This window comes from Pezoporus occidentalis, unplaced genomic scaffold (genome assembly GCF_034315485.1).
Source record: "Pezoporus occidentalis ecotype Australia unplaced genomic scaffold, CSIRO_AGI_Poc_V1 ctg105, whole genome shotgun sequence".
In the NCBI taxonomy this organism is placed as follows: Eukaryota; Metazoa; Chordata; class Aves; order Psittaciformes; family Psittacidae; genus Pezoporus; species Pezoporus occidentalis.
The window spans coordinates 370,408-398,405 of NW_026912832.1; the positions used below are offsets into that span (position 1 = coordinate 370,408).

Here is a 27,998-nt window from a genome sequence, read left to right on the forward strand (position 1 = left end):
TGTGTCTACATGGCAACACATACTCAGTTCACAGTAGAAGGGATCTAATGCACTAAAGATATGTCATTTTTCATTTTGATAATAATGTCTCACTTATAAGATTTTATTTCTTTACATGTTAGTTTATTGTCACTTTTGGTTTGCTTTCTTTTTAACATTTTTTTTACTGAAGGTAATTGCAAGTTTAAAATACAAAATAAATTTAAGCCAAAGCTGTAGTGTGTGGTTATCTCCCCAAAAGGAAAAAATACTGAAGAGACTTTAAATATTTTCTCTCATTTAAAATCAAGCACAAAAAAAAGATCAAATAAGCTTATAAATCAAATAAGCTTATGAGCAGACCACCACTTTTGTCCAGAACATATTGGAGATGCTGCTAACAGGTGTGATCTGCTCATTCGCACTTACCCATTCCTATTATTTCCCTGGTGTTAATGCTGGTTGCACAACTGGGCAAAGAATCAAATCAGGGAACCATTCTGGCTGAAAAATGGCTACAAATTTTGTGTTAATTTTGTTTAAGCAGCCTTATACAAGATAAAAATGATTGATCTGTGATAGCAGATAAAGACAGCAGGCCTAAAGGTGCTTTTTCATGCTAGGTGCTTAGATAGCCAGTATATTCAAATGAGAGAAATAGAAGAAATGAGGAAGTTCTGTTAGTTACTCTGCATATGAGTAAGTCGGCCAGAGAAGCAGACCTAAAGATGAGTTTCCTCTCAACCACTCAGAATGCAACAAGCATCCATCCAGCCTGGATTTCTATCTGTGATCAACAGAGAAAGGCACCTCCAGAGGGCAATCTCTTCTCATTTTAATAAAAATATCTAGGATGTATAGAACAAGTCACTCTATGGAAATACCTATCTTCAGACTTGTCTTGAGAACAAGATGACTAACTCAGGCTAGGAGGGTAGCTTTTCAGTGTCTGGCATAGGAAAAGGTAGATCATCTTCCATATAACTTGCTATGTTCACAGAGGAAGTTTGTGGAGGAATTAAATTTCCAGAGGTAGCTCTTTTTCTGCTACCACAACCATTAGCCCTTCTTCCTTTTCTAAGATTGAGCTTGCTTTAATGGTTAAGAGGGAATTGTGAACTCTAATTAGACTTCCAGGATAATATGGTAGAATTTCAGAGACTTTTAAAGCTGGGGAAAAGCAGTGGATCTTTTTTGTCTGGCTTCCTGTATAATACAGATTGTAAAGAATAGTTATCCTTGAGTCCTGTGATTTGCATGGATCTAAAGTAAATCTGATCCAAACTTAGAATTTGACCTTTTAAATTTTAATTTGGCTCTGTTTCAGGAATGAAACACATTTCTTCAGGTTTCTGCTGTGAGTGAGTTTCAGGCTGACCACTTTCTGAGTTACTTCTTCATGCATTGTGATTCAATGCTGAATCATCTTTGTTTCAGTCAGCAGTTGCTAAGCTTTCCAGTAGTTGTCTCTCTAGCACCTCTTGTTCTCCATGATTTCTAAGAAAATTCAGTTGATACAGGCATGGAAGCACGGTAGCCCCAGCCTTAATAGCAGTTGATAAAACAAATGTCTTCATGGCCATACATCTATTTGAAAAATTGGAAAAGTAGGATCCACAGTTTTCTACTGCCAGTATGGAGCGTTAGAGTAACCAAAAGGATCTTTGGTGAAGTTTCAGCATCTTCAAACCAGCATTTCTCCAAACAGTTCCTGGGTACAATTTTTAATATTTAATAAATAGGCTGGTTTTTTTGCCAGATGCCAGAGAAATAATCCCTCTTACATTTCATTTACTAGTGTAGATGTAGCCATGGAGTCCTCAGAAGGACTGCTACAAGACCAGAGAACATTTCCAGACTGCAGGAGCTGAGATTCCCAAAGGTCTGTGCAGGTCCAGAAAACTAGAAGTCTAGGTGAAATCTGGTCTTAGAGCACTTTTCTGCAGATGTTGCTACAGAGTTGCTACAGCTTCAGGGACCATTGAAGTCATTCCAGCCTTGCAGCTTTGCTTGCCGTGGTCTGTGTGAGTGGTCCCAAGACAGCAGAGTTTTGGACTGCAGCAGGGCTATAGGTGAAATCAGCTGTAAAGGAACCAAATAAATAAGATGTCAGGAAATACAGTTAGCATGCAAACTTCAAAACTTACACCTGTTTCATTGGGAGCGTAATCAAAAGTGACACATTTGCAAAATCATTTCAAAAATGGTTTTTTTATACTGAAAAAGCATTCCAGCTCATTACATGCAGTCAGATCTAGACTGAGGAATACCTTCAGGAAAGTATAGTAATAATATGAAGCATCAAGACGTATAAAATCTATCAGTTTCTTTAGTAATATGTTGTTATAAGTCCACAGTTAAAATTTTAATTTTATCCTGTATTTGACTTTGTATGACTGAAGTTTCCTACATTAGTTCTTTTGTCTCATACATCAAAGAGCCCTTTAATATCTAGCATTTTGTCTCTGAAGGTACTTCACGCTGTAATCAAGCCTTCTCTTGATCTTCTTTCCAATAGCATGAACTGATCAAGTTCCTTAAAGTTTCTTTGCTATAAGACTTTCAGTTTGAAATTAAGAAAAGAATTATTTCAGACTGATGGAAAACATTTGTATCAATGTCACTTTCTTATGAATTGCTCCTTACTAGGCACATGTCATATGACACATCCTGAAAAAATATTTTCCTCATTCCAGTGACCTGATTTAGTACCAATGAAATCAGTTGGTGAAGCTTTGCATTCCTTCTGCACTGATTTGCACTGAAGCATCCAAAGAACTGACAGGAAGCAAATCTGGGTTTTAGGCATCACTTGTCCAATACTGTTGTTAACCAAGGTCATGTCGAATAATATACAAGATTTAAAGTGTTTGGCCTTCTTGTTTAATTCATCCTTAGCAGAATCCTAATCTTCCAGTTCAGATACCAAAGATTTGAGAGTCAAAGGAAAACTGATAATTTCTGCAAAGATGTCAACCAGGCCAACATTAGAGTAACTCTACGTCTGTTGATTTTTCTAGGTATAAAGATTTGGCTGATACAGAAGCAGGAGAGAAGAAGAAGTTGTCTGCCAAGGAGAGATGTCGTCTTGTTCTTCAGCAGTGTAAATTACAAGGCTGGCAGGTTTGTGATCTACAAAGCAATTAAAATACCATTCGTTGAACAAGCTAGCTGAGTCATTTTCATTGTGGCAAGCCACCAGCTTCTTTGCACAGAAACATATTCTTTTGACATTTAATATATGCCTTGGGATAGAATTGAACTATTTTCTGAGTTTTCTAGCATATGAGTAGCTGTGATCATTGTGTCGAAAAAGCAGTGTATTCTTGTGGGAAGGAAAAGATTTCAATTAAGCATGTACGTTGTGAAAATTAGCAGCCAGGCTTTTAAAGATATCTGCTGTACATGTTAGTGATTGAATGATTTCTGAATTACAAAAAAAAAACCTGCACCTTTATGTAAAATCCTATACTAAATGCTATACTGTCATAAACAAATAATTAGGACTTCACACCTAGTCAGTGCCTTTGTAGGCACTAGCATGCTGATCCAGAGATAGAACAAAGTACCTAAGGTTATCTGCTTTGGGTAGCTTTGTAATTGAGGAGGAATGATTTTTTTAACGTGCAATTTCTAAAGAAAATAATGATTTTTTTTGCACACTATACAAGCTATTGTACAGAAGGGAAGCTTTCTGGGACTTAATGTGTAGAGCATTTTCCCAGGCATTGTGAGCTTCAGCGGGGCTTTTTCTAACCTAGGACTGAAATCTATTCCACAAGAGAAGCATCCATACCAGTTTCAGGGGCAAGTATGAAGTTTAGGGACTGGGCAGTGGTTAAGAGTCTCCTGTAGGCTTCTTTGAGAATATTAAAGGACAGGGTTAGCACAGGTCTTCTAGTTCAAGTATGACCTCTAAGCATTAAGATGACCAGGACAAGTTTCTGCAACTGTTTATGAAGGTCAAGGAGTATGTTGGACTTTGTGCTATAGGTGTTTCTCAGTGGCCCACATTTCTTAGTTATAATAGGAAAATAGGTAGGTCCCTGCTAAGCTGGAAGCACACTTGCATTATCACATGCACTTGGATGCATAAGATTTCCCTTTGGTCAAAATTTAAGTCTTCTTTTAGTCACTAAAGGAAGTAGTAACCATGTGTAGCCCCGCCCCCTCAATAGCAAAGAGCAAAAGGATGGACCCTGAAAAAGATAGCAGTATTAAGATAGACTTGCTTTCCTTACCCAGGTTTCTTAAGTCATCTCTGGGGTATATTCTGCCTCCTTTTCACAAGGTTCCCTATAAAAATAATCATTAATATCTATAAGCTGTACTTTCACTACAAGTACCTGGAACTGTGAATACCGCTAAGCTTTAGAAGTTGTGTGGTGCTAAAAGAGTGGCATTGGGCAAAAGCTGTGTAACAGTAATTGCATCTTGTGCTTCAGTCACAAAACACAGAGCAGGATGCCTGTGGCGTTTTTTTCCCCAGGAGCCAGTAACAGCATTACAGCATGAGAAAAAAAGCAGTTGGCTATCAGTGAAAGCCTGCAGCTCAAGACTAGTGGTTCTGTAGTGATTGGAGTTTGAAAACAAGCCTGAAACCTTGAAAGACAAAAAATGTAAAAAGGAAATCACAAACCAGAATCCCTCCATCATGCAGAGGACTGAAGCTTGTGGTCTCAACCAGATTTGAGAGGTTCTGACTCCAGAATCTCATTAACATCAGGAGAAGTCAGGTGTGCAAAACTACAGCAGTGCATAATGCATTGTTCTTCAAACCAAAAAGAAACAATTCTGATGAGACACTGGTAAGTTAAATGGAATAGGAAGGTTTGGGGGTGAAAGATACACTGTTGTCACACAGTGAATAAGCAGCACATGGCAACTGACTAAGCTGAAATGAACAGGGTCTGAAAAAATGAGTGACCTTCTCTTTAGACCTTTTTCAAGCCAAAGAGAGCTATGACAAACAGTTGGAAAGATTATAATAATAAAAGAAAAATCTGGGAGAAAATTCACTCTAGGTCCAATTTCTTGAAGACAAATGCCCAGTGAATACAAGCTTGACATAGACACATTTTGTGTAGGTAATACAAACCCATATATCCAACTATCAACAATATGACTAATGTATGTGTCACATAATCGCTCTCTCTCAATTATCTTTTTGATTCATTTGACTAATCATGAAAGTTGAACTTTAAATAACAATCTAAATGAGGAAGCTTATACAATCTGCAGTTGTCAGGAGTGCCCTCCCCAATGCTTTTACAGCAGAGGACTGCGAAAAAAAAAAATAAATAAAAAAAAATTAAAAGTGAGAAGGAGGGGGAAGAAAGGAAAAAAGGAATTAGGAACCCAAGGTGGTGTCAGCTAGTGAAGCCAGAGGAAAAGAGTCATCTGTAGTGCATCACTAAAATCATCCAAGAAGCAAGGGGTTACACATATAACCATTTTATTCAGCCACTGTTGGCAGCCATAACTACTTCAAATGAGTCACTCCTGGAGCTGAATATCTATTTGATGCAGGGGTTCATGAATAAGTCAAAAAATGTCTTCCCAACACTGTTACCTGCACTTACCTGAAGAGCTCTTGCAGATTCAGGTAGATAAATTGACAAAAAAAATAGATAGCCAAAATAGCCTCATCAAAAATGATGAAGTTCAGGAGAAAGCAACTCACATCTGAAATCAACCTCCTGCTTACATGTCATCATCAGAGGATGAGGTTGCCAGTAAATGCCCCAGCAGAGAGGGAAAATGAAAGATCTGGACTTTACAGATGAGTGAATCTGGATGATACTTTATTTAACTTCCTTCTGATAATGTACCCCACCATCCCATTTTGTGAAAGGTGATACCACCTTGGGGGAGGGGAAAGTAAATCTGTGTTCTGAAGTGAGAGCACAACAGTGAGTTAAAAAAATTGTTTCTTTGTATTTATTTCCTGCTTGACAATTCAACTTTTCCTTCTCATGTAAGTTGTGTTTGGAGAGTGTTTTATTAACCAACAAAACAACAAGCCCCAGAGCCTACTTACAGAACAAATTCTTTTTTTCTTTTGTAAACACTGCAGTCAATCTGTTTAGAAATGGAGAACAACTCAAGTTCCAGTACCAGAATCCAATTTTGGTTTATTTTCTACCATTTAGTAGAGCACAAGAGCAAACACTATCAGCCAATGTTTGGTGGTTGAGTCAGCAGCTTCTGTGTGAGAAGAAAGTATTTATTAGGGAAGTGTTGATAGGTTTATGAAATGTTGCTGTTCCTCGGGTAAGCTGAGCTGGAGATAACTGAACAAGGACAATAAAAAAGCTGTTTCATTGAAGCTGGCATACCGTGAAGTTTCAGTCATGCATTTAGCTTAACTGCAGAAATTATGAAAGCACAGAGCTACTGACAAAAGGCAGTTTTTGCATCCCAACTGTGTGCAGCCTAGATAAGGTGTTCTTTCAGCTTAAATACATACTTGATCATGGCAAGTTTAGCTACTTGCTCTGACTTTTAAGCACACCTAATGTGAAAGAAAATAAGATTTCTAAATCAAAACAAACCATTCTGACTCCAGACAGAGTGAACATAATAGACCTTGTTAACCCCTGGAGAGAAGTCAGTGAGTTTTGCTATTAATGTTAGAAGGAACAAGACGATATGTAGTAACTTTAGAGTTAAACTGAGTGGAAGCACTGGCTGCTCCATGTAAAGCAGAAGAATGTCCTACCCTCCAGAACGTCTGAAGGCCTTTACATTAGGAAGCCCACATTTTCAGTACTGTGTTCATTTATTATCATGCAGTGATGTATAAGCAAAGCCTGCAATCCCAATAGCATGACTAGCTTGCAAACATTATCATGCTTCGGGAGAAGTACAAGGCACAAGCAGTCCTTGGCTCTTTTTACTGACATAAGAAAACTTTCATTTGTTTGGATTATCATTCCTCACACTGTTAAGCTTGCAAATATAAATTCAATAAAGGAGAGTTAGCTCATAGCTTAGTGAGCCTTGACATCAAAACTTGGAACTTTACATTTTGTTTCACTAAGGTCAGTGGCCTGCAATTAACCCTTCTCAGTTACTTCAGATGGGGCTTGCTGAAATCCAAACAACTAGTATTATACCTGAAGTAAAACAAAACATCAGTTTAATTTGCACTTGCTATATAGTGCAGCTGTTAAATACAAGCACTGCAAAGTCCAAACTTCACTAAAAGTAAATCTTTCAGCCTTTAGCTGCTAGATATGCTTGTCTGGTTAAAAAATAGCAATCCTTAAAAATGTCTAATAAAAGCTGTGTCTTAGTTTCTCTCTCCAGTTTTTAGCCTGCTTCTTTGAATACACAATGATTCCATCTATATCAGTAGCCTTTAATTCTGAGCACAAGTCACTCATTTTGGAAGGAGTAAGTTTAAATGAGATGAACAAAAAACTCATCAGGTATGAAATAAGCAGTACAGGCAAGTCAGTCAGAATGTTTTTATGAAGTTCCAAAGCAGCATCAGGTGGTTGCATGACGTAGATACTCTGTTAGTGCCAGTTCACATTTGTACAACTGCAGAGACTTCTAAAGTTGTTTGAGGAGCCTGCAGTGTTTCTGGAGAAGTGTTCCTTGCCAGTGTGGAGCTGTATTATTAAACTTCTACTCAAAAGAATGTTAAAGCAGAGAATAAGCCCTCAGTAAAAAGAAATCCCAGAAGTCCATCTAGAGATTTTAAATTCTTCTAGCACATCTAGAACTGGAGAAAGAAAATGAAGTCTGATCCACAGTTCTTACCAATCACAAAGAGAACCAGATTTTATATACTGATCTACAGGTGTTTCATTTGCTGGATTTGATACAGCTGTTTTTTTAAGTATTCTTTTTATTTCAGTGTATTAATATACAATATTAGCATACCAGAGTTCTTTTGGGGAAAGTATATTTATGATTAAATAGAAGACTATAGAACCTGGATGAGGGAACTGAGTGTACCCTCAGCAAGTTTGCTGATGATGCTAAACTGGGAGGAGTGGCTGACACACCAGAGGGCTGTGTTGCCATTCAGCAAGACCTGGACAGGCTGGAGAGTTGGGCGGAGAGGAACTTGATGAAATTCAACAAGGGAAAGTGTAGAGTCTTGCATCTGGGGAAGAACAACCCCATGTACCAGTACAGGTTGGGGGCTGACCTGCTGGATGGTAGTGAAGGGGAAAGGGACCTGGGGGTCCTGGTGGATAGGAGGATGACCATGAGCCAGCAATGTGCCCTTGTGGCCAAGGTGTTCAATGGTGCATTAGAAAGGGTGTGGTTAGTAGGTCGAGAGAGGTTCTCCTCCCCCTCTACTCTGCCTTGGTGAGGCCGCATCTGGAATATTGTGTCCGGTTCTGGGCCCCTCAGTTCAAGAAGGACAGGGACCTGCTGGAGAGATTCCAGCGCAGAGCCACAAAGATGATTAAGGGCATGGAACATCTCCCTTATGAGGAGAGGCTGAGGGAGCTGGGTCTCTTTAGCTTGGAGAAGAGGAGACTGAGGGGTGACCTCATCAATGTTTACAAATATGTAAAGGGTGAGTGTCAGGATGATGGAGCTAGGTTTTTTTCAGTGATGTCCAGTGACAGGACAAGGGGCAATGGGTGTAAACTGGAGCATAGGAGGTTCCATGTGAACATCAGGAAAAATTTCTTTACTGTGAGAGTGACAGATCACTGGAACAGGTTGCCCAGGGGGGTTGTGGAGTCTCCTGCATTGGATATACTCAAGGCCTGCCTGGACAAGTTCCTGTGTGATGTACTCTAGGTTACCCTGCTCTTGCAGGGGGGTTGGACTACATGATCTTTTGAGGTCCCTTCCAACCCGTGGGATTCTGTGATCCTGTTATAAGTGGAATATGATTAAATCAGAGAAATGAGCAGAAGTACATGAAATCAAACATGTAAGTTGTGTGCTTAGTTCAGAGAGACTTTCGTTTTTTAAACAGAACTGTTTATTTTGGCTTAAAATGAAAGTGGTCGTGCTGTATTGAAATAGGAATTGCTTTGTACATGGTATGATAAAGTACTAAAGTACTTTATAAGCAGTGTAATATATAAAGGATTCTTAATTTTTTCCCTCAAGTAGGAAAATTTTGAGTGCTCGTAAATTGTATGCCAATTTATTCATTAGTCATTTAGTAATTTTAACTGTGCTGGAAGTCAATTTCCTCTTTGTTTTGGATAACTTATTTTAAGAGTCAATTTTCTTTTAGGAAATTTTAAAATTATGAAGGTCACATTTAACAAACAAACAAACAAACAGCAATCCCAGAAGGATTTTCCAGGCTAATGGACAGTGATCAAAACACCACTGTCTGTATTTGCCTCATACTTTGGATTATGTCAGCAAACTTATATTGTCCCGTTATATCTTTGTCCCATTATATCATTCCATTATATTTTGGAAATAATTTGTTAGTAGCAGAAAACACCAGAGAGTGAGTTTAGACCTCACCAGTACTGCCAAAAGGCTGGCCTGGGCCAGCCACCACTTGCAGTCTTTCTCAGCAACTATTTTGTGCCACACAGCCCAAGTCCGTCCTGTCCTCTTGGCTAGAGAATGGGATGGATGGTTCACTTTGACCTCAGAATGCTCACAAGCTCTCAGTCTTTAAAAACAGAGCTCTATTTTTGCTTCCTATCTTTTTTCCCCTATAGAATATATTTATCCCTTTCTCCATCCACTTTTCAGGGCTTGCTTATGAGTCTTGCAAACTATTTCATTCTGATATCTTTTGCATGCAGATCTCTCATATCTGCATTCCATCTCTCTCCCTCCCCTTTTCTCCCCTTTATATCTCTTGACACTTTTCTATTGTTTTCTTCCCTTATTTTCTTTCCTAGATACTTTGCTTATTATTTGGTCTCAGTGTTCATCTGTTGTCTGGGTTTAGTTTCCCAATTGCCTAACCTCAGGGTTTATTTTGTTTGTCATTGCTGTCCCTCGTGCCAGTTGCCTGTATTTCTCAGTTCACACAGACAGACACTTTCATATTATTTCTTTTGGTGCTGTGTGTATTTCTAGAACTTTGAAAGACTAAAATGATAGGTCCAGTAAGTACAGAGATCCCATAAGATAAAACTGGGGTAGGGTTTCCTCCACTGAGTATTTCTTACATGTATCTTCTATTTTGTGATCACTTCCTTTCCTCTAAGGCAGTCCTTATTATCACCTCACAGGTCAAAAGAGCCGTGAGGTTCATGCAGCTTTTGGAAAAGGAGCGACTATTTTCATGCCCTTTCCCAAAACTGTGAATGACAGTTTTCCTCCCTAAAGTCCAATGCCTGACAAGCACTTACATAAATCCTTAATGCCATTTGCATGAATACTGGACTACTCAGATACTTTATATTGAGTCTACGTACAATCTATACTAAACTGAAAGTTTATTCAGCATGTACCATGGTGCAAGGTCACTGGTTTGCCAGAGAGAGACAAAGGAGGACTCTTAAAATGTGTGAAAAAAAAAAGGTAACAAATAAAGCAGAGAGAGTAAGCCTTTAAAAATAAAATTTCAGTCCCTGTAAGAGATCCGTACCCTGTAAATGTGTTTGTCGTTATAATATTTTTGCAGACATGTACACTGCAAAAAGACACATTTTACAATAGTTTTAAGGCTTTTTCCTACATTTCATTAATGCACTGTGAAAATGTGTGTCATTGTGTAAAATATCATTAGATTATAGTTCTCTGTCTTTTGTAGGTAGCTATTTTGAAAGTACTGCCAGAAACACACAGCACTCCCACAAATTGCCTTTTTTAAACTAAAGAACAGCTTTACAGATTCCCTTGACACCTATTAAGTATGAGCTAATACTGCCTCCATGCCACCTACACACCATCTCAGCATACATTCCATAGTTTTGAATGTCTGTACTTCTACATCCTACACCTTTTCTGTAAAAAAAAAAAAAAAAAGGGGGGGGGGGGGGGGAGAAAAAGGAGAAAAAAAAAAAAAGATGAGAACGAACAGCTCCCTCCCATCCTTTCTGTTTCCTCCCAGGAAGAAATAGGAGGCCTGTAGCAGTAATTGAAGCTTTGGTAGTCATCAATGACAATTTTACTTAATCTTTAAAAAATGTGTCATTTTGCAAAATAACATTTAAAACCCTAATGCCTTTCTAATTAAAATAACTATGACTGTAATTCACAGATGGTTTACTTCTACAGGAGTCTGAATGACATTAAAATTTCAGACTCAGATGAGAGCACTTTGTAGTCCAGAAAGTATTGAAAAGTGAGTGCCTTAGTGGAAGAACATTTTAACCTTTTTTTCCTCTAGGCAAGCAGGAAACATTTTGTGATTAGAGAAAAGACCAGAATGAAGACAGGTAGCAGCCTCAAAAATATGTTTTGATATCTGACATATGAAATTCTAACGTTCTTCAGCATTATTGTTTTCACTGAACACTAGAACTGTACAAAGGGCAGTGAGACCAGCTTTTACTCCGTCAGCTTTAGAGGGTATCCGATTTAGTTCAAAGACTGAGCAACACAGATCTCCAGCCATACTAACATAATCAAATGGGTTATAGTAGTTCCTGTTGAGACCTCTGTTCTCAATAGACCTGACATATGATGTTAAATCTATAAATAGCTTTTATCTGAAAGTAAAAATGAATTTGTATTGACATTTTCTATTCCTTCATTCCCTTAAAAATTGTAGCAGGCTACTACTAATGAAGTTCATAGCATAAGCAATGCCACTATAACTCCATTTATATTGTTCCTAGGGTGCAGGACAGGAGAAAAGAGCAGTAATGCTTTGCGTGTCCCCTAGCCAGCTTTGTGATTCTATAGTGCCAGACACTTGTAGCTTAACTAACCATAAGCTTAAGTAATTGTCTTGACTGTGATTTTGTGACTGCACACTGCAAAATAAATTGCAACTTAATGTTTAGTTAAGCTACACATTTGCAATATAGCCTAAATGTAGCCAGTGTGTTAATTATGAGACTAATCAAGAATGGGGTTCTTTATTTTGCCATGAGCACTGCTAATAATCCGGGCTTTTTTAATATTTCAGAATGTAACTTTTCTTTCCCTTTTCTATTGTCGGAGTACCATAATATTGCCCTAGTAGAGAGAAATGTTTTAGAGACTTCCAGTGAGGAAGTAAGGGAAGAAACAATCAGTTTGAGGAATGGTGGAAAAGAGGCAGAAATGAGGAAGAAATGTATGATTTGGCATAGTCCTGAAACAGAGGAGGGAAAGAGGGCTTCAAAGTGATGTTGAGGGTTTGTGGAAAGGAAAAGCAGAGTATAAAGAGAAAACATAAACAGGGTAGAAAGTATTTTTAAGTATTTGTATCTAGGCTGTAGTTGCCTGAGAACTACTCAGATGCAAATGTTAATTATAACTACATGATAATTTAATTACAGTTAACCATATGAATAATAATTCATTTATTCTTATAGAATAATAAGATGATGTGAGCAAGAAATGGAGGGTTTAGTAGGCAAAGACAGTAGTAAGAAAAGTTCAATATGTGTTCTGACAAGATGGATGGAAAAAACAGTTGTCTGATGAGCAGTTATTACAGAGTTGTGGTCAATGGCTCAATGTCCAGCTGGAGATCAGTAACGAGTGGTGTCCCTCAGGGATCGGTGTTGGGACTGGTCTTGTTTAACATCTTCGTCGCTGACATGGACAGTGGGATTGAGTGCGCCCTCAGCGAGTTTGCCGATGACACCAAGCTGTGTGGTTCGGTTGATAGGCTGGAGGGAAGGAATGCCATCCAGAGGGACCTTCTCACACTTGTGAGGTGGGCTGATGCCACCCTCATGAGGTTTAACCATGCCAAGTGCAAGGTCCTACACCTGGGTCGGAGCAATCCCAGGCACAGCTACAGGTTGGGCAGAGAAGAGATTCAGAGCAGCCCTGCAGAGAAGGACTTGGGGGTGTTGGTCAATGAGAAAATGAACATGAGCCGGCTTCAGTGTGCGCTTGCAGCCCAGAAAGCCAACCGTATCCTGGACTGCATCAAAAGGAGTGTGACCAGCAGGTCGAAAGAGGTGATCCTGCCCCTCTCCTCTGCTCTTGTGAGACCTCACCTGGAGTATTGTGTGAAGTTCTGGTGTCCTCAACATAAAAGGGACATGGAACTGTTGGAACAAGTCCAGAGAAGGGCCACGAGGGGGCCACGGCAGGGGGGTTGGAACTAGATGATCTTAAGGTCCTTTCCAACCCTAACGATTCTATGATTCTATAATTTGCAGAGTTTAGTGACAGAGTAGATCTGCTAGGAGGAGTCAAGGTTGAGTCATGGTGTCCTAGAAAAAAATGTTGAAGGCATGAAAATGGAATACTTGTTGGGAAGGGAGGAGAAAACTGACACATTTTGCTGGGAAAACATGAAAAGTTTGCTTGTTCGTGATACAGGATTAGATGTCTAAAAGACAATTAAATTTAAACTGAAAAAAAAAGTGATCGACCTCTTTTTCTTAGAACTTTTGAAATAAAAAGAAGTGGGGACAAAAAGAAAGATTCCTAAGGAAATTTAGCAAGCTCTGTGAAAGAAGCAAACTACAGAACAGATAATGAATGAAGAAGGAAGTCAGAGTGCTAAGGCAACCAGACAAAAAGGGAATTTTGAAAGCACAGGAAGAAAAGTGAAAACTGTTGTTGGATGTCACTGCTCAAGAAGATGAGGATGAATGTATATCCGTAAGAAGATTATAAAAGCACAATGAGATATCAGTAAGATTGCCTCAAATTAATGTAAATTTAAAAATTGGAAATCATCAGAATTAGGCTTTTCAAAACATTTGGTTTAAAGTAGTTTCCCTCTAGAGTAGAGTGAAGGGGAACCAAGGGACAGAAATGTGCCCCAGTCATTTCTGAATGTTGTTAATGGAGTTTAGAGATGATGTATATGTTCTGGCTTTCTGTAGTTCATCACTATCAGTGATGTACGTGTGACAGTAGTGTTGGAATTAAAAACGGTTAGTTGAAAAGGTGTGCAAATGTTCCTGCCTGTACTGGTCTCCCAGATCTATCCTAAAAATACAACAGCGGAGCTGAATGGTGCAATAAGAGAATGAGCTTGTGACCTGTAGATAAACAAAGAGTTGGAACCAGTTTCTGCAATTTTAGCCAGACTTGTATTAATTAATCAGTTTCCCTATTAGCCATACAAAATTAATAGCAAGACAGAAATCATAATCTTCATTGGATAGCACAGTGCTCTGATACTGGTCCTTTTATTTCTAAGTAGATTTTGTGTGGTTTGGGGTTTTTTTAAGGCTATTAGAAAGGAATGCTTTTGAGGATTACACAGAAAAGAATTTTTAAGGACTGTTCCAGCATGTTCAGAAGCTATCAAAAGGAAGGTGTTTTCTTTTGTTCTAACTAACTATTTTTTTCTAAGTGGAAGAGCATCTAATGATTGTAATTAAGACCCTCAAAAACTAGATGAGCTAAACCAAGCAACTAGTCAGTACTAGAATAAGCTCAAAATCTGTCAGATACTTAGGAAATTATTTTGCACAAATGAGTCCCTCTGCCTCTGAGTTCTTAAGCTTGATTCTAAAAAGAGACCAGAGGCACAGCTTCACCAGGCAAGGCTGGAAACTAGGCTGGGAACTTGATAATTTTACTGGACATTACGAATCATTCTTACTAATGGCAGTGAGGTTCTCCCATCCTCCAACTTGGGCTAAGTTCTTGCTGTTCCACAGATGGCAGCTATCTGTAATCATTTTCTGTTACACATGGGTTTATGGCTTTTCACATTTTTCCTTGCCCACATCCCCCTGTTTTATAAAAGCTAAACCTTATTTCCTATTATGTTGTCTTAACACTTTAGCATAACTACATTCACAATGCACTTTTTTCCAACCTGAAGATTGTAGTGTTTGTTTTAGATGGTTTTGGAACTGAAGAGAGACTGAGTGTCTGACAATCTGCTCATCCTTTCCAAATACATCTTTCACTCAACCTAGTACCTCTCTATGCAAGTATTAGCATTCTGCTGTTCTTGAATTGCAGATCTCATCTCAACCTTTAGCTGAATTGTATATGTACTGTAGTTATTTACCTGTCATTGTTTTGGCCTTTTTTCTTGATGGTGAAGATTGCCCTGCTGTTTGTATTCTAGATAGGAGTCCGAAAGGTGTTTCTTAAGTACTGGCATGCTGACCATCTCAACGATTTGTGCCTTCAGCTTCAGAAGAAAATTATAACCTGCCAAAAAGGTAACAATTACAGAGTGAGAATTCCTCATCTGTCGCTTTGTACACTGAGCAGAATATTGCATAACACACAAAAAAAATATTCTTGAGTAGTTGTTGGCTTTTATACGTTTCTCTACAGGCGTATTTCCAGCTAACTACTTACACAGATTTTTTTGAGATGATACTAACATTGGTGATGCTTGCACTTTCTGTCTGTCAAATATACTTTTATGACAAACTGTTGCCCATAATTAAAGCTTAGGGGATCTTGAATATTTCAGGTATGCTCATTGATTTTTGAAGGCATCAATATCACCTTTAACTTTTGTTGCAAATCATATAGCATAAAAATAATAAAAAATTACAGTGTGCTCAATATGTTGACAGTGAATACAAAGATAATAGTCAAATGATTTAAAATTAATTGATAATTCAATAATTAATTAATAATTAATTAATAATTCAATAATTTAAACTTTTTGGCACATTTTAAGAGTCCACTGCCTCCTGATTTGCTGTTACTTCTGTTACATTTCCTATCAAAAACTCAACTGCTGAAAATGTGAATATTGCTTTGTTTGAAGAAGCTTCCTTCACATAGTGCATTATTTATCTAATTGGCTGATGTCTGTAACAATTCCCATTACCACCTTTTTGAAGGAAATTAAAAAGACAAAGACTTGGTGGGTTTTTTAGTCATATACATTATATTGCAGACAAGAATATATAAGCCCCTTTCATTTTGACTATAAGCTCTTCACTATGAGCTTATAATGAAGAAGAGGAAACCAAGAAAAAACTTGAAGCAAGCAAAATCAAAATAGAAGCACTGCAGGAATTAATGTGGAGAGTGACAGTTAACACAGGTCACAGTTCATCTGAGTGTGCAACTTGTGCCTATTGTATTCACACATTTAGAAAATCAATAGTGATTTATCCTCTTTCCCTTCTTATCAAGAAATATTTAACTTTTAGAGTCCAATTTGCACGCAGAGAGCTTTAATATAAGCCTACACCAGAATGTAAAACATCCTCAGATGTGTTTTGCATAGGTAAGAGAACATACATCTGCCAAACCCTGCCTAAAGAATGAAGATGGTAGGTCTTCTTGGCTCCTTGAAAAAGTATTTCCTTTGGTTTTACTTCTAGCCCTCTTTAGTTAAGCTCTCTTGAAAAGTAATTTTCATCAAAACTGTGTTCAGTGTTTTTTTAAGCTATGGCTCATCTGCCTGTTTTTTATAGACTGAAAAAATCAGGAACTTGCATAAATAAGGAGTAGCTAGATATCCATTTAATGACATTAGCTCATGAAATAAACTCCCCTTTGTAAATAGGTACAATTGTAAACTTGCAGAATTAGCGTGCCAAAGTTCTCTGGCAAGTTGGGAATAGGCTAGAGTACCTGTGCATTGTTCTTGTATAGTCCTAAAATTGGGATCCATAGACTTTTACACTGGCCTGGTGATGCTTAATGAGTAATGGTATCTGTCCTGCCGCATATCCACATTTTTATCCTGTCATTTTTATCCTTTGCAACCAAAGGACTTTGGAAGCTTTTTCTCTCTTTATAGCATATTGACTAATAACCAGTCCAGTCAATAAGTTCTCTATCAGGCTTAAAATGTAATATGTATCCATGTAAGAACTTAAAAAAAAAACAGGTCTTGCCCAAAATTCTTTTATGGAAATGCTGAAGGGATTGATAGTTAATACTGAAGTAAAAACAGCTTAAATTTGGAAAAAAAACCAAAACAAAACAGATAGGTCTTTTTCTGTTAACCTGCAAGCTTACTTACAGAGGGAAAGAAAGGGATCAAACTAAAATGAAATCATATGTATTAACAATTTTTATTTAAAAATGGATCTGTGAGTTTTGTCATTTTTTTTTTACCTTAATGAGAACTATATATGGGAATTTATGACCTTATTGAATTAGCGAGAAAAATTTTTGTAGCTATAAGAAAGTCCATCATGCTAAAGTTCTTCCATGAGAGTTCATGTAGATTAGGAATTAATTTTAATACATTTCATATACAATGGTTAATACATTTATCACATAACCCACATCCATGGTCTACTTGAATTTGATTATTCTGATCCTTATCCTTAGATGAACTGTAAATAAGTAGATATTTCTCTTCACTGGGGGTGCTAACCTCAATTATTTCAATTTGCATAAATGAGAATTATTTTGGATCTACATAAATGAAGAGCAAGTTCAAAAGAAAATATTAGTATCCATACAGAAGTAGAAGAAACTGAGCAGTAAAGTCTAGGAGATTACAAGTTCATTTCACAGCAGTTTTGGGGGATTATGAAATTGGGGTTTTGTTCTGTGTTGAACTGAAGAGAAAATCTTTCAAATGTTCTCATAGAGAAGGAAATGTGGGGAAATGTCCACCTTCTAATGAAACATGAGATAGTCGGTTCATGAAAATGTGTGCAAAACAAGATGGGGGGGTCTGTCTGCCAACCTTCCCTGCCAAAATTTTGTTGTATGTTTCTTCAAAACATCTCAATTTTGGTAAAAGTGCATAGTTCAGAATAGGTGACAGCTAGCTGCACTGGGTATCATTTTACCGGACCATCCTAGCAGGCTACTCTGCATCGTTCATGCCTGCTAACAGTACTACCAGAGAACTGACCTCTGTATTTCCTTTTCCTAACCAACCTTGGTGGTGTTACCAATATTTTTTAATTTTTTGTGTGTGTGTGTGTGTGTCATGGTAAAAGCACACACTTGTGAAAATGTTACTTCAAAATCCAGGCTTTTTTTCAAAGTCATGCAGGATTTGATCCTTAACCATTTGACAAATACCCTCTGCAGCAGATAAGTTTAAAGAAAAATGCTAGAAGTGGAGGAGCAATTTTTGATCATTAAGCTCTTCTAAATTTTTCATATTTGTGAGCAGTGAGCTCTGATAATGTTCTATGCATGTATTCATTTCCTTTGCAATGGCAACAGTATGGATTCAGACTCAGTAACATGTATATCCATTGTGAATACTCATAGAATTGTCAATAAATAACTGTGCTATTAATTTCCTTTTCAACTGAATTGGGGAAGTACATTTAATATTTTGGGGTTTAAAGAAGGCAGATTTTATAGAATGTAACTCAAAGGATTGAAAATGATTGAAAATGGCATGGTTGGCTGTGATTATAAAAATGTTGTCCATTCAAAGTTGTCCAGTATGAATAATCTCAAAGTACTTGATCTTGAATGTTTTCAAGCCCAGTGAATTTTGTATAGGAGCAGTATTAGTATATCAACCTTTCTTACATTTCATCACTGAGCATCTCTAAAAAATAGCTTCTTTTAAATATCTAAACAGAGGACGTTTCTCTCTTGTTTTAGCTGTATATTTTATTCAGTAACAATTTACATTCACAGAAGACTAATTGTATCTTTCTCCTTTTACATTTTTCTTTTAGATTAATTCAGATTGACTCTCTCTCATAATTTAATGTTGTTCTGCAGTGTCCCTAACACTTCAACTTAATTACATTGTTAAAAGACCTAATTCATTTTAGCCTTTTTTAAACTTATGATCTTAATATTCACATTTTCAGTATTTTCCCCCTAACTCAAAGGAACTTCTTATACAGGCTATTGCCTGCCAACTTCTTCAACCATAATAAGCAATGATAAAGTTTGACTTGGTTTGTTACATGTAAGTTGGTGTACTGAAAATCAGCAATATTTCAGGCAACAGGTGAATAATTCTAAAACAGCTACTTCCCTGTGAAGCATACAGCAATGATTCAAGATCTAAAAAGTGTCAGGATCTTGTTGAACGTACAAAAAAAAAAAAGCACGCACACACAAAATAAACCACCTTTAGTTAGTGTACTTCTGCCTTCTGAGCCAAAGTGTACACTCAGGAGACTACAAAACCACCTGTTGCAGGAAAAGTGATTAAATTGGCACCGAGTTTATTGTGGCTACACAGGTCCCTGTGCCTTGTGTTTCTGATCATCTGGGTACTTCTGAAAATTCAGGGGATTAGGTGGTGCTTAGGTTGGGTAGAATTTGTTGTAATGAATGTACATACTTGGGAAGTAGTAAAAAAAGATACAGGAAATAGATATGCCAAAATCTTCTCCAAACATAGGGCTGACAAAGAGTGTGAAAACCAGGCCTAATAGATGCATAAAACTGATGCAATACAGATGAAAATTTTAAACTGAAAAATGCAGACATGATGTGACAGTTACATTTGAAAAATTTGCATTAAATTAATTCAGTTGTTTTTGCTGAAAGGAAGTGAGCAACACTTCCTTTCAGCAAAAACTCACTTCCTTTCTCCTTTCCAAAAACAACTGGATTAATTTAATGCAAATTTCTCAAATGTAACTGTCACATCATGTCTGCATTTTTCAGTTTAGTTTTTTCAATTTTCTAGTTTTAAGTCAAACTAAAAATTCTTGTGTCAGTTTTAGTTTTGATTGATTTTAGGTACACTGAAATATTTAAAGCATTTTTTTTTAAGCTGACAAAAAGCAAATGGTAATCTAGTTCCTGCTGCATTCAAAGCAGCTATCATTTTTTCTGGGTTTTATTTTGAAATGAATGCTCTTTTGAACTTTGTAATGTAAATGTATGCTTTCACAGTCTGTAGCATACATTAGATTTCCAGCTGTAATGTAATAAAAATAACATTCAATGAAAGTAAACATTTTGAGTTGTGATAGCTCAAGTTTATGAATTAATTTGCTGTCAATACTTTTGGTTTAGCACTGACACTAGAAAACAGAGAGTGACATTTTAGTGTGTTGTTTATATGCCATTTCATTTCTTTAATTTTTTGTGTAAGATGTTGGGTAAACTTGATCTGCTTATGTTTACAGCAGAACCAACAATAATATTTAGTTATTCACCAATTAATTAGTTGTCTTTCATTAGTCCATATTTTCTCCTTCTTTCATGGCAGTCGTAAGAGGATTTCTAGCTCGCCAGCAATTGTTACAGAGGATGAGCATCAAACAGCAAGAGGTCACCTCAGTCAACAGCTTCTTACAGAATGCTGAGGATATGGGATTGAAAACATACGATGCATTGGTTATTCAAAATGCTTCTGACATTGCTCGAGAAAATGACCGGCTCCGCAATGAGATGAACACTGCTTACCACAGGGAAAAGTTAGAGGCCAGAAACAGACCAGAAGAAGGTCACAAAAGGTAAGATGACAAAACATCTACTGTGAAGAATTAAAGTGTTTCTTCAGTTTTAGTGGTTTCCTCCCCTGCTTGGGAAGTCATAGCAACTGAGGAAGTACAAAAGGATTCTCAAGCATACACTCTGCCCAAATCAACGTTAGACCCGATTTTTTCTGTATGTTAGGTAATCAAGTCTAGAAACGTAAGGACACCTCTGATATCCTATTCAGAGGACACTGAGCTTTACAGGAACTTATTCAAGTCTCTGAAGCATTTATTTTTTTGCATAAATATTTTTTAATTCTATGATAAATAGACCACAGTTAAACTTTCATCAAACCAAATTAATAATACTCAAAATACTAACATTGGAGAAGATCACAAAAAACAACTAGAAAGGCATTAAAATACGATGAAATCCAGATTAAGAATTCCTGCTTACGCATCAAACTCAGTAGATTGTGAGGAGGATTCTTCAATTTTATTTAAAAATAGGTAAATGTTTAACTCCCATCAGAATTTTCAAAAGTGCCCATTTTACAAATCCAGTAAATACTGGAGAACCTTTCTTCAGGAACTGAGTCCCTGACCTCTCTTCTCTCAGACAGCTGAACAGGCAGAGGTAGTATTTGCAGTCAATAGGTGTGTGTCTACAGCAGGAAAGTGTCTACAACTTGCTGGACATATAAATGTTTATTTTTCCATAGAAACTTCATTTTCAACCAGAGCCACTCTCTTTGCTTTCATTGCTTTTGTCAGTGACTTTTATTAAAGTGAAAATGGCAGTGCATCTGCTTAATTAGCTTCAAATAACCTAGTGATTACATACTGGAGGAAATGCCTTTGTAGGAAAGACTGTAATTAAACATTGCAGTGAAAACAAATTATCCACTGAGCACCATGCTTTCATCGCTAGCTATTTCATTTACTACATGGGCAGCTGGCTATATCCTGTGCATGAATTCCAGCTCTGCTGGTGATTTACCATGCAGAAATAAAATTAAAAAAAACCAAATGCTTGGGGATTTGATGTAAAATGTCAGTATAGACATCTTGTATCTAATATATTACCACTCTATGTTAAAAGGTTTTCAGTGTTTTGATTTTTGGAGGAATAACATGTTGCAAGAATTTGTTGAAATTTAGTTTTTTGAAAGCAGCTGATAAACATTATTTATCAATACATATTGAATAGTGAAAAACAAGGAAAAAATTGGAATAAGTAAAACTCCAAAACTGTGATTGAAATAATTAATTAAATAACTAAACATATTGTCATAATTAATATTATTAAAATTATAACTAATAATTAAGCTTAAAGGAAGCTTAAAGGAAGATATGTAAGTATCTGGGTGGAATTGTTCGAGCAGCCAATGTAGCTGGTGAAAAAGGTCATCTAATATTTTTAAAATTTGCATTATCTAAATAGAATTTATAGTTGTCTTTTTAGAAAATAATGATAAAGGCTCAGCATTTGCTGCCTCAGTAACTTTCTATTAAAATGGATTTCCCAGAAATTATCATTCAGATTGAAAACCCAGCTTTTGATTGTGTGTAACAATCAAGTGTGAACAATTCATTCAGTGAATGTCTGATCAACAATATGAAACTGCTTAAGGAAGGCTGCATTTGTGTGAAAAGCTAGTGTCCTGATTTATCATGAAACAGGAAATGGAAGAAAGCTAGCAGCTTGATCTGGATTTGTTTGTCAGATTACTACACACATCCCTTTGACACAGCAGGGGAGTCGTGCGATTGTTTACCAGAAAGCTGTTGTTATGTTTGCATGAACAGGTTCATTGTTATCGCTTGAATAATGCATCTGTGCCTCTTTTCTGTGTTTTCAGAGCTGAAGCCAAGGGTGGGAAGGTTTCTGAGGACGTTTTTGCTGACTGTCGAATGCCCAAGCACTTTCATTCCAGCTCTGTCCCTGTCCCCATGGCAGTGGACGGCTTGGTACATTCTGCTGCTGGGTCATCCATCAGATCCCCCTCCCTGCACTCTGTATTCAGCATGGATGATAGCAATAGCCTGCCATCACCAAGGAAACAGCCTCCTCCCAAACCAAAGAGGGATCCCAACACACGACTGAGTGCTTCATACGAGGCTGTTAGTGCTTGCCTGTCAGCAGCTGCTAAGGAAACCACTAATGAAGGTTAGGCATAAAGGGAGAAACAGTTGCAAATGTTACTCTGGGTTATTGATTTATTGTTTTCATTTCAGTCCTTTTACACAGTGAAGTGCCTTTGAAAAGTCCTGCCTCCCTGAAATATTTCAGTGGCAGTAAATAAAATCAGTCAATTTGTAATCTGTTTCCAAATCGGCAGATAATACTTATGTGTTCTAATTGCCTAGTTTGTCAGCAACAAAAACCTATTTGCACAACTTCCTCTAGAGACAAACGATCTGTCAACTTCAGCTGTTCTACCCCACTGACCATAATTTCACCTTTTAAACCATATGCTAGAATATCTTACATCACTAGAACAGAGTGCTTGAAACTTGAATTTCACCAAGTTAAACATTAAACTTTCTCCGACTCTTTCTCTATGTTCACATAAATAACTTACTGCTTGCAGTGGTTTATATTTGTGCTTACAGTGAATTTTTTGTTTAGAAGGAAAGTGCTATGAAAATCCCAAAGCATCTTAGTGCATTATAGTGGATATAGAATAGTTTTGAGTTCAGTTGTTCTATTCTCCTTCAACCTTGAAATGAATGAGTAGGAGATGAAGGGAAGGAATGTATTCTGCTTTTTCTTGATAAGTCTTGACTTGTCATGCTTTCTGTAAAGGATCTTCTAGTCTTATCAGGGACGATCGTTCAGGTTGGGTTTAAAGCTATGTATAACCATTCTCTAATACTGCATACAACAGATGGAAACCTCTGCAGTGCCCTCTTGCAAAATAATTACCGTTCTCATGTGCAGTTCATCAGATGCAAATCCATTTTTCTTAACCTCTTCCCTGGTTATTCAAGCTCTGTGTAAGGACAGATGAACTGTATCCAATAAATTTTAGGATAGTGTGGTTTAAGGAGCTTGGTAGTGGTTTTGGCTTTCTGTGCCTAGCTCTTCAAGAAATTATGGATTTAAGCAAAAAGCTTTAGCAGAGGATTTTGAGAGAATGATAATTCATATATGTATTTGTGGTCTTAACACTAATTCTTGCATACAATCACAAAACAACTTTGGAGTTCTTTTCATATGTATGAAACAATAGGGCCAATTTCCCTGCGTATACTCATTTTCCAAGGATTATGTCAGTTTCCAGAGTCTTTGTCCAAAACCAGCTCTGATTTACACCATCTAATTTTGATCTTAAAAGACCAGTTTCCAGTTTCTCCATTCCATACAAGCCTGGAGGCTATGAAAAGACATGTAGTTCACTATATACTCAGTTGGGGAATTGCCCTTAAACTATGGGATTCCCTAACTTTATAAATTATTTCCACACCCGCAGCACAAAAGGTGATACAGGCATAATATCTGCCTATAATTAGTTTTATAGATATTACATAAAAGGGGGATAATTCAGTTACTGGTAATAATGTGTGTTGAAGTAGCACAGCGTTGAAACTCCTGGTTAAAAGCATGGCATTGTCTCTTGAGGCAAATGGAATAACAAGCAAATATTTCAGTGTGTTACAGATCTCGCAGTGAACATTTGTATTCAAAATATACCTCCTCAGGTGTTAGTTGTCATGTTTTACTAGCCATAGAGGTTACCCAGATTTGTCCAGGTAGCAAAGGCTAGTGGTTAGGAAGCTGCAAGTTCTGCATTTCATTCCTGAAATATTTATGCTTTTGACTGAAACTCTGTGTTTGTGACTGATGCACATTGTCAAATCTGTGGGCAGCATTTAAAGACTTGAAGTATTAAACCTGTGTAAGAAATAACTGACTTTGATCTGTTAATAACACAGACCTTTTTCACTTTCCTAGTACTGACCCGTCCAAGGCCACACAGTGATGATTATAGTACCATGAAAAAAATACCTCCCAGAAAACCAAAACGAAGTCCCAATACAAAACTTAGTGGCTCTTATGAAGAAATACCTGGCCAAAAGCCTGGTGATGTAAAACAGACAAGTACAGTAGCTAAACCAGGTGTCTATGACACTGTGACAGTACAGAGAGCAGGTTCTGCTGATGGGCCGCAACATGGCATGTTGAGTCTCTGTATGTCACAAGAAGAGGAGGAAAATGAGCCTGTCTATATTGAAATGGTAGGGAATGCAATGAAGAGCATTTCTGCTGAAGCAGAAAGTCCAGAACAAGGAGAGTCTGTATATGAAGAAATGAAGTATTTTCTACCAGAAGAAGGAAGCAATGGTAATGGAATAGTTCCAGTAGTGACTGGATCTCCTCCTTTGTTGTTTGAAAGCAAAAAAACCTATAACATTGAAGATGGACTGTTGGATGGAAACAGTCAGGCAGCTTTGATCTATAAAGACTCATGTGACATTCCAGCCCCTTTCCCTAACTTGCTCCCCCACAGGCCACCACTTCTTGTATTTCCTCCAACCCCTGTCACATGTTCACCTGCTTCTGATGAATCACCTCTAACACCACTTGAAGTCAAAAAGCTTCCTGTATTGGAAACCAACCTAAAATACCCCGTGCAGTCAGAAGGATCAAGTCCATTATCACCACAGTACTCCAAAAGCCAGAAGGGGGAGAATGAAAGACCAGCATCTCCAGGCTTGGTTGTGTTCAATGTTTCCAGCAAAGTTACTCCTCCTTCCACACCACCTCCTCCTCTCCCACCACCCCCTCCTCCTGTACCACCTTCTGTTTCCCACCGGGCTTCCACACATTTTGCATTTCCTCCAGATACGTGTGCTAGCTTTCTGATTAATACAGGGAAAACAGGTACAAACTCAGATCTTCCAAAAGTACCTCAGAGACCAAATCCTGCTCAGCTTGGATGTTCATCTCCATTCTCCAAACTGCCTTACTCCCCAAAGGTGGCAAGAGCAGATCACAGGAAATTGAACTCAAATTCATTATCTTCATTTTCATACAGCCCTACAAACTCAAGGTCATTGACCAGTCCCCTTGATGAGTTAACTAGCTTGTTCAACTCAGGACGGAGTGTGCTACGAAAATCTGCAGCAGGACGTAAGATCAGGGAACCAGAAGGTAAGACAGATCTCCGTGCTTCTGTATGGTATGTTTCTTCTGCCCCAAAACTTTATTACATTAGAAGCTGATAGGGTAGGTGAAAATAAAAAACAAATCCTGTTTTTGTTTTTTTGTTGTTTTTTTTTTTTAAGGAAGGTTTGTTGTTGTCATAAGAAACACAGAGAAAATACATTGCATATAAAACATTATAGGTCTTCAGGTTTTCTCTGAGATGTCAACTTTTATTTTACCAAAATGTTTGTATGACACAAATTTAAATGCATTATTTTTAAAACTCCAGAAGCCTCAATAAAATAAACAGGTTTATATTTAATAAATACATCATGTGAAAAATGAGTTTAGGGTATCAATCTGTACAAATACTTTGAACTAAACATATAGCTGGGTGTCTGGTAGATAACATGTACTTTTAATTTGAAGACTTTCTCTTAAGGTTTCATTATTTTATTTCCATGCAATTCTGAATTTGGTGATACAGCCATTAATATTCTCCTAAACAAAGCTGAGACAGAGAGCCGTGCAGCAAACTACATTTATTTCCCCTTTCTATCCTTTTATTCCTACCTTTCCTGCCATTAACATACATTTATGTACATACCCAGAGACTACTTGTTATCCTGGCTTTCCAGCAATTGGGGAACATCTTTTGTATCTAGTGCAACAGCCAACTATACAAAAAAAAAAAAAAAGCTTGCCATTTTGTTAAAGTTTTCTGAGACTGGAGTTCTCAGACATTATCACTTAATTATTTGTCTTGTCCAGGTAATAACGGGTTCAGCATTGTTATTGAGACAAATCTATGCATCTTATGAATGCTGCAAATTCATCCTGATGTTAATAGTTTCAGACGGCTCCTCTGTCAGGGTGAGATGCTTCTGACCTAGCTTTGTCCATCTAAAAGCTTGATATGTAGGCATCAAATCCTCAGCCTATGAAGAGACACTCATTTACAGAAACTAATTCCTATGAGGAATTACAGTCATCTAACTTTCTGTGAGGAAATCATCTAATCATCTAACTTTCCTATGAGGAAGGCCTAGATGATTGAACTAGTAGGCTTTTAACTTCTAAGTGATAAAAGTTGAAGTAAATACTGTCTCTGCATATCAATTACAACAGTGACTCCAGTCATCACATTACTTTTCTGATTTAAAAAAAAAAAATAGTTTTCTATGGAAAATAGTCAGTGTGCTTTATATAGAAACTTCTCTCCCTAGTAGCATCTCCCAAGCACAAGATTTTATGAATTTAAAATTAAGGGTAAGAAAACCTTTAGACTGGTTTCTCTACTTCTTCAATTCTGTTTGTTCAAACAGCTTGTCTTAATCAAGAGCTGTGTGCAGTTTATTCAAAATGGGCAAAATATAATCATACAGTCATTTAGGTTGGAAAAGACCTTTAAAATGAAGTCCAACCATTAACTTACCACTGCCAAGTCTACTACTGAAAACGTACTGAGGGTGCACTTTATCCCATTCACAGATTGTTGCTGAAATTTTTAAACAACTGGCCCCACTATTGAGCCATGGGGAACAGCACAGGTGACCAGTGGCCAACTGGATTTAACTCCATTCACCGCCACTCTTTGGGCCCAGCGGTCCAGCCAGTTTTTTACCCAGTGAAACATACACCTGCCCAAGCCATGAGCAGCCAATTTCTCCAGGAGAATACTGTGGGAAACTGTGCCAAAGGCTTTCCTAAATCTACGTAGGTAACATCCACACCTCATGGGTCACCTTGTTGTAGAAGGAGATCAGGTTGGTCAAGCAGGACCTGCCTTTCATGAGCCCATGCTGACTGGGACTGATTGCTTGTTTGTCCTATGCATGCTGTGTGATTGCATTCAAGGTGATTTGCTGAAAGACCTTCCCTGCCACTGAGGTCAAACTGACAGGCCTGGAGTTGCCCAGATCCTCTTTCTGGCTGTTCTGGTAGATGGGCATCATGGTAGCCTCCAGTCAACGTTCAGTGCCTATAAATATATGTAGAATAGGGTTGTTTGCTTTGTTGGTTTTTTTTTTGTTTTGTTTGGGGGGGGGGGTGTTTGGTTGTTTGGTTTTGGTTTTATTTTTATTTTTAAGTTGGGAGCCTTGTTTTCTTATATAGATAAAACATTTTTATCCACTGGGATAAAACTATTGATGTCACCTCTTTGGATACCTTTTGTCAAAGCTCTCTCAATGTACCTATAATGAGGAAGGGTGGCAGACCTGCCCAAACAAGTCACAAATCTAACCTCTACCTTAAAAAAAAAAAAAAGAAAAAGTTGCTTTGGGATGGTGGTTGTTTGTATGTGCACTTTTCAACTAAAAGTGACCAAGATAGGGTTCAGCTTGGATCTCCTGTGGGTTGAAGCCAGTGCATTAACAGAGGCTACCATAGAAAATCTCTACATTTACTTTTCACGTGGAAAATGTACTTCTAAATATTTCATCAAGGCAGCACTAAGATGAAAAGTCAAAGTTCAAGAAAGATACACAATAAAAAAACCTGAATCAATATTTTATGACCTAGGAAGCTACTGGATACTA

At 37.5% G+C, this 27,998-nt stretch overlaps 1 protein-coding gene across 7 annotated transcripts in view; it reads left to right on the forward strand.

Moving 5' to 3' along the window:
* The window catches only part of MYO16 (myosin XVI), a 386,124-nt gene that overhangs the window by 324,971 nt on the left and 33,155 nt on the right, over positions 1-27,998 (forward strand). For 6 of the 7 annotated variants that reach the window (XM_062619194.1, XM_062619175.1, XM_062619202.1 and 3 more), the window contains 5 exons: positions 3,000-3,102; positions 15,086-15,182; positions 20,096-20,342; positions 22,169-22,476; positions 24,265-25,464. In XM_062619194.1, the coding sequence (XP_062475178.1) occupies positions 3,000-3,102; positions 15,086-15,182; positions 20,096-20,342; positions 22,169-22,476; positions 24,265-25,464 (1,955 nt within the window). Of the gene's footprint in view, positions 1-2,999; positions 3,103-15,085; positions 15,183-20,095; positions 20,343-22,168; positions 22,482-24,264; positions 25,465-27,998 lie in introns of those variants that run through there. The other variant, XM_062619216.1, reaches the window with a different exon arrangement.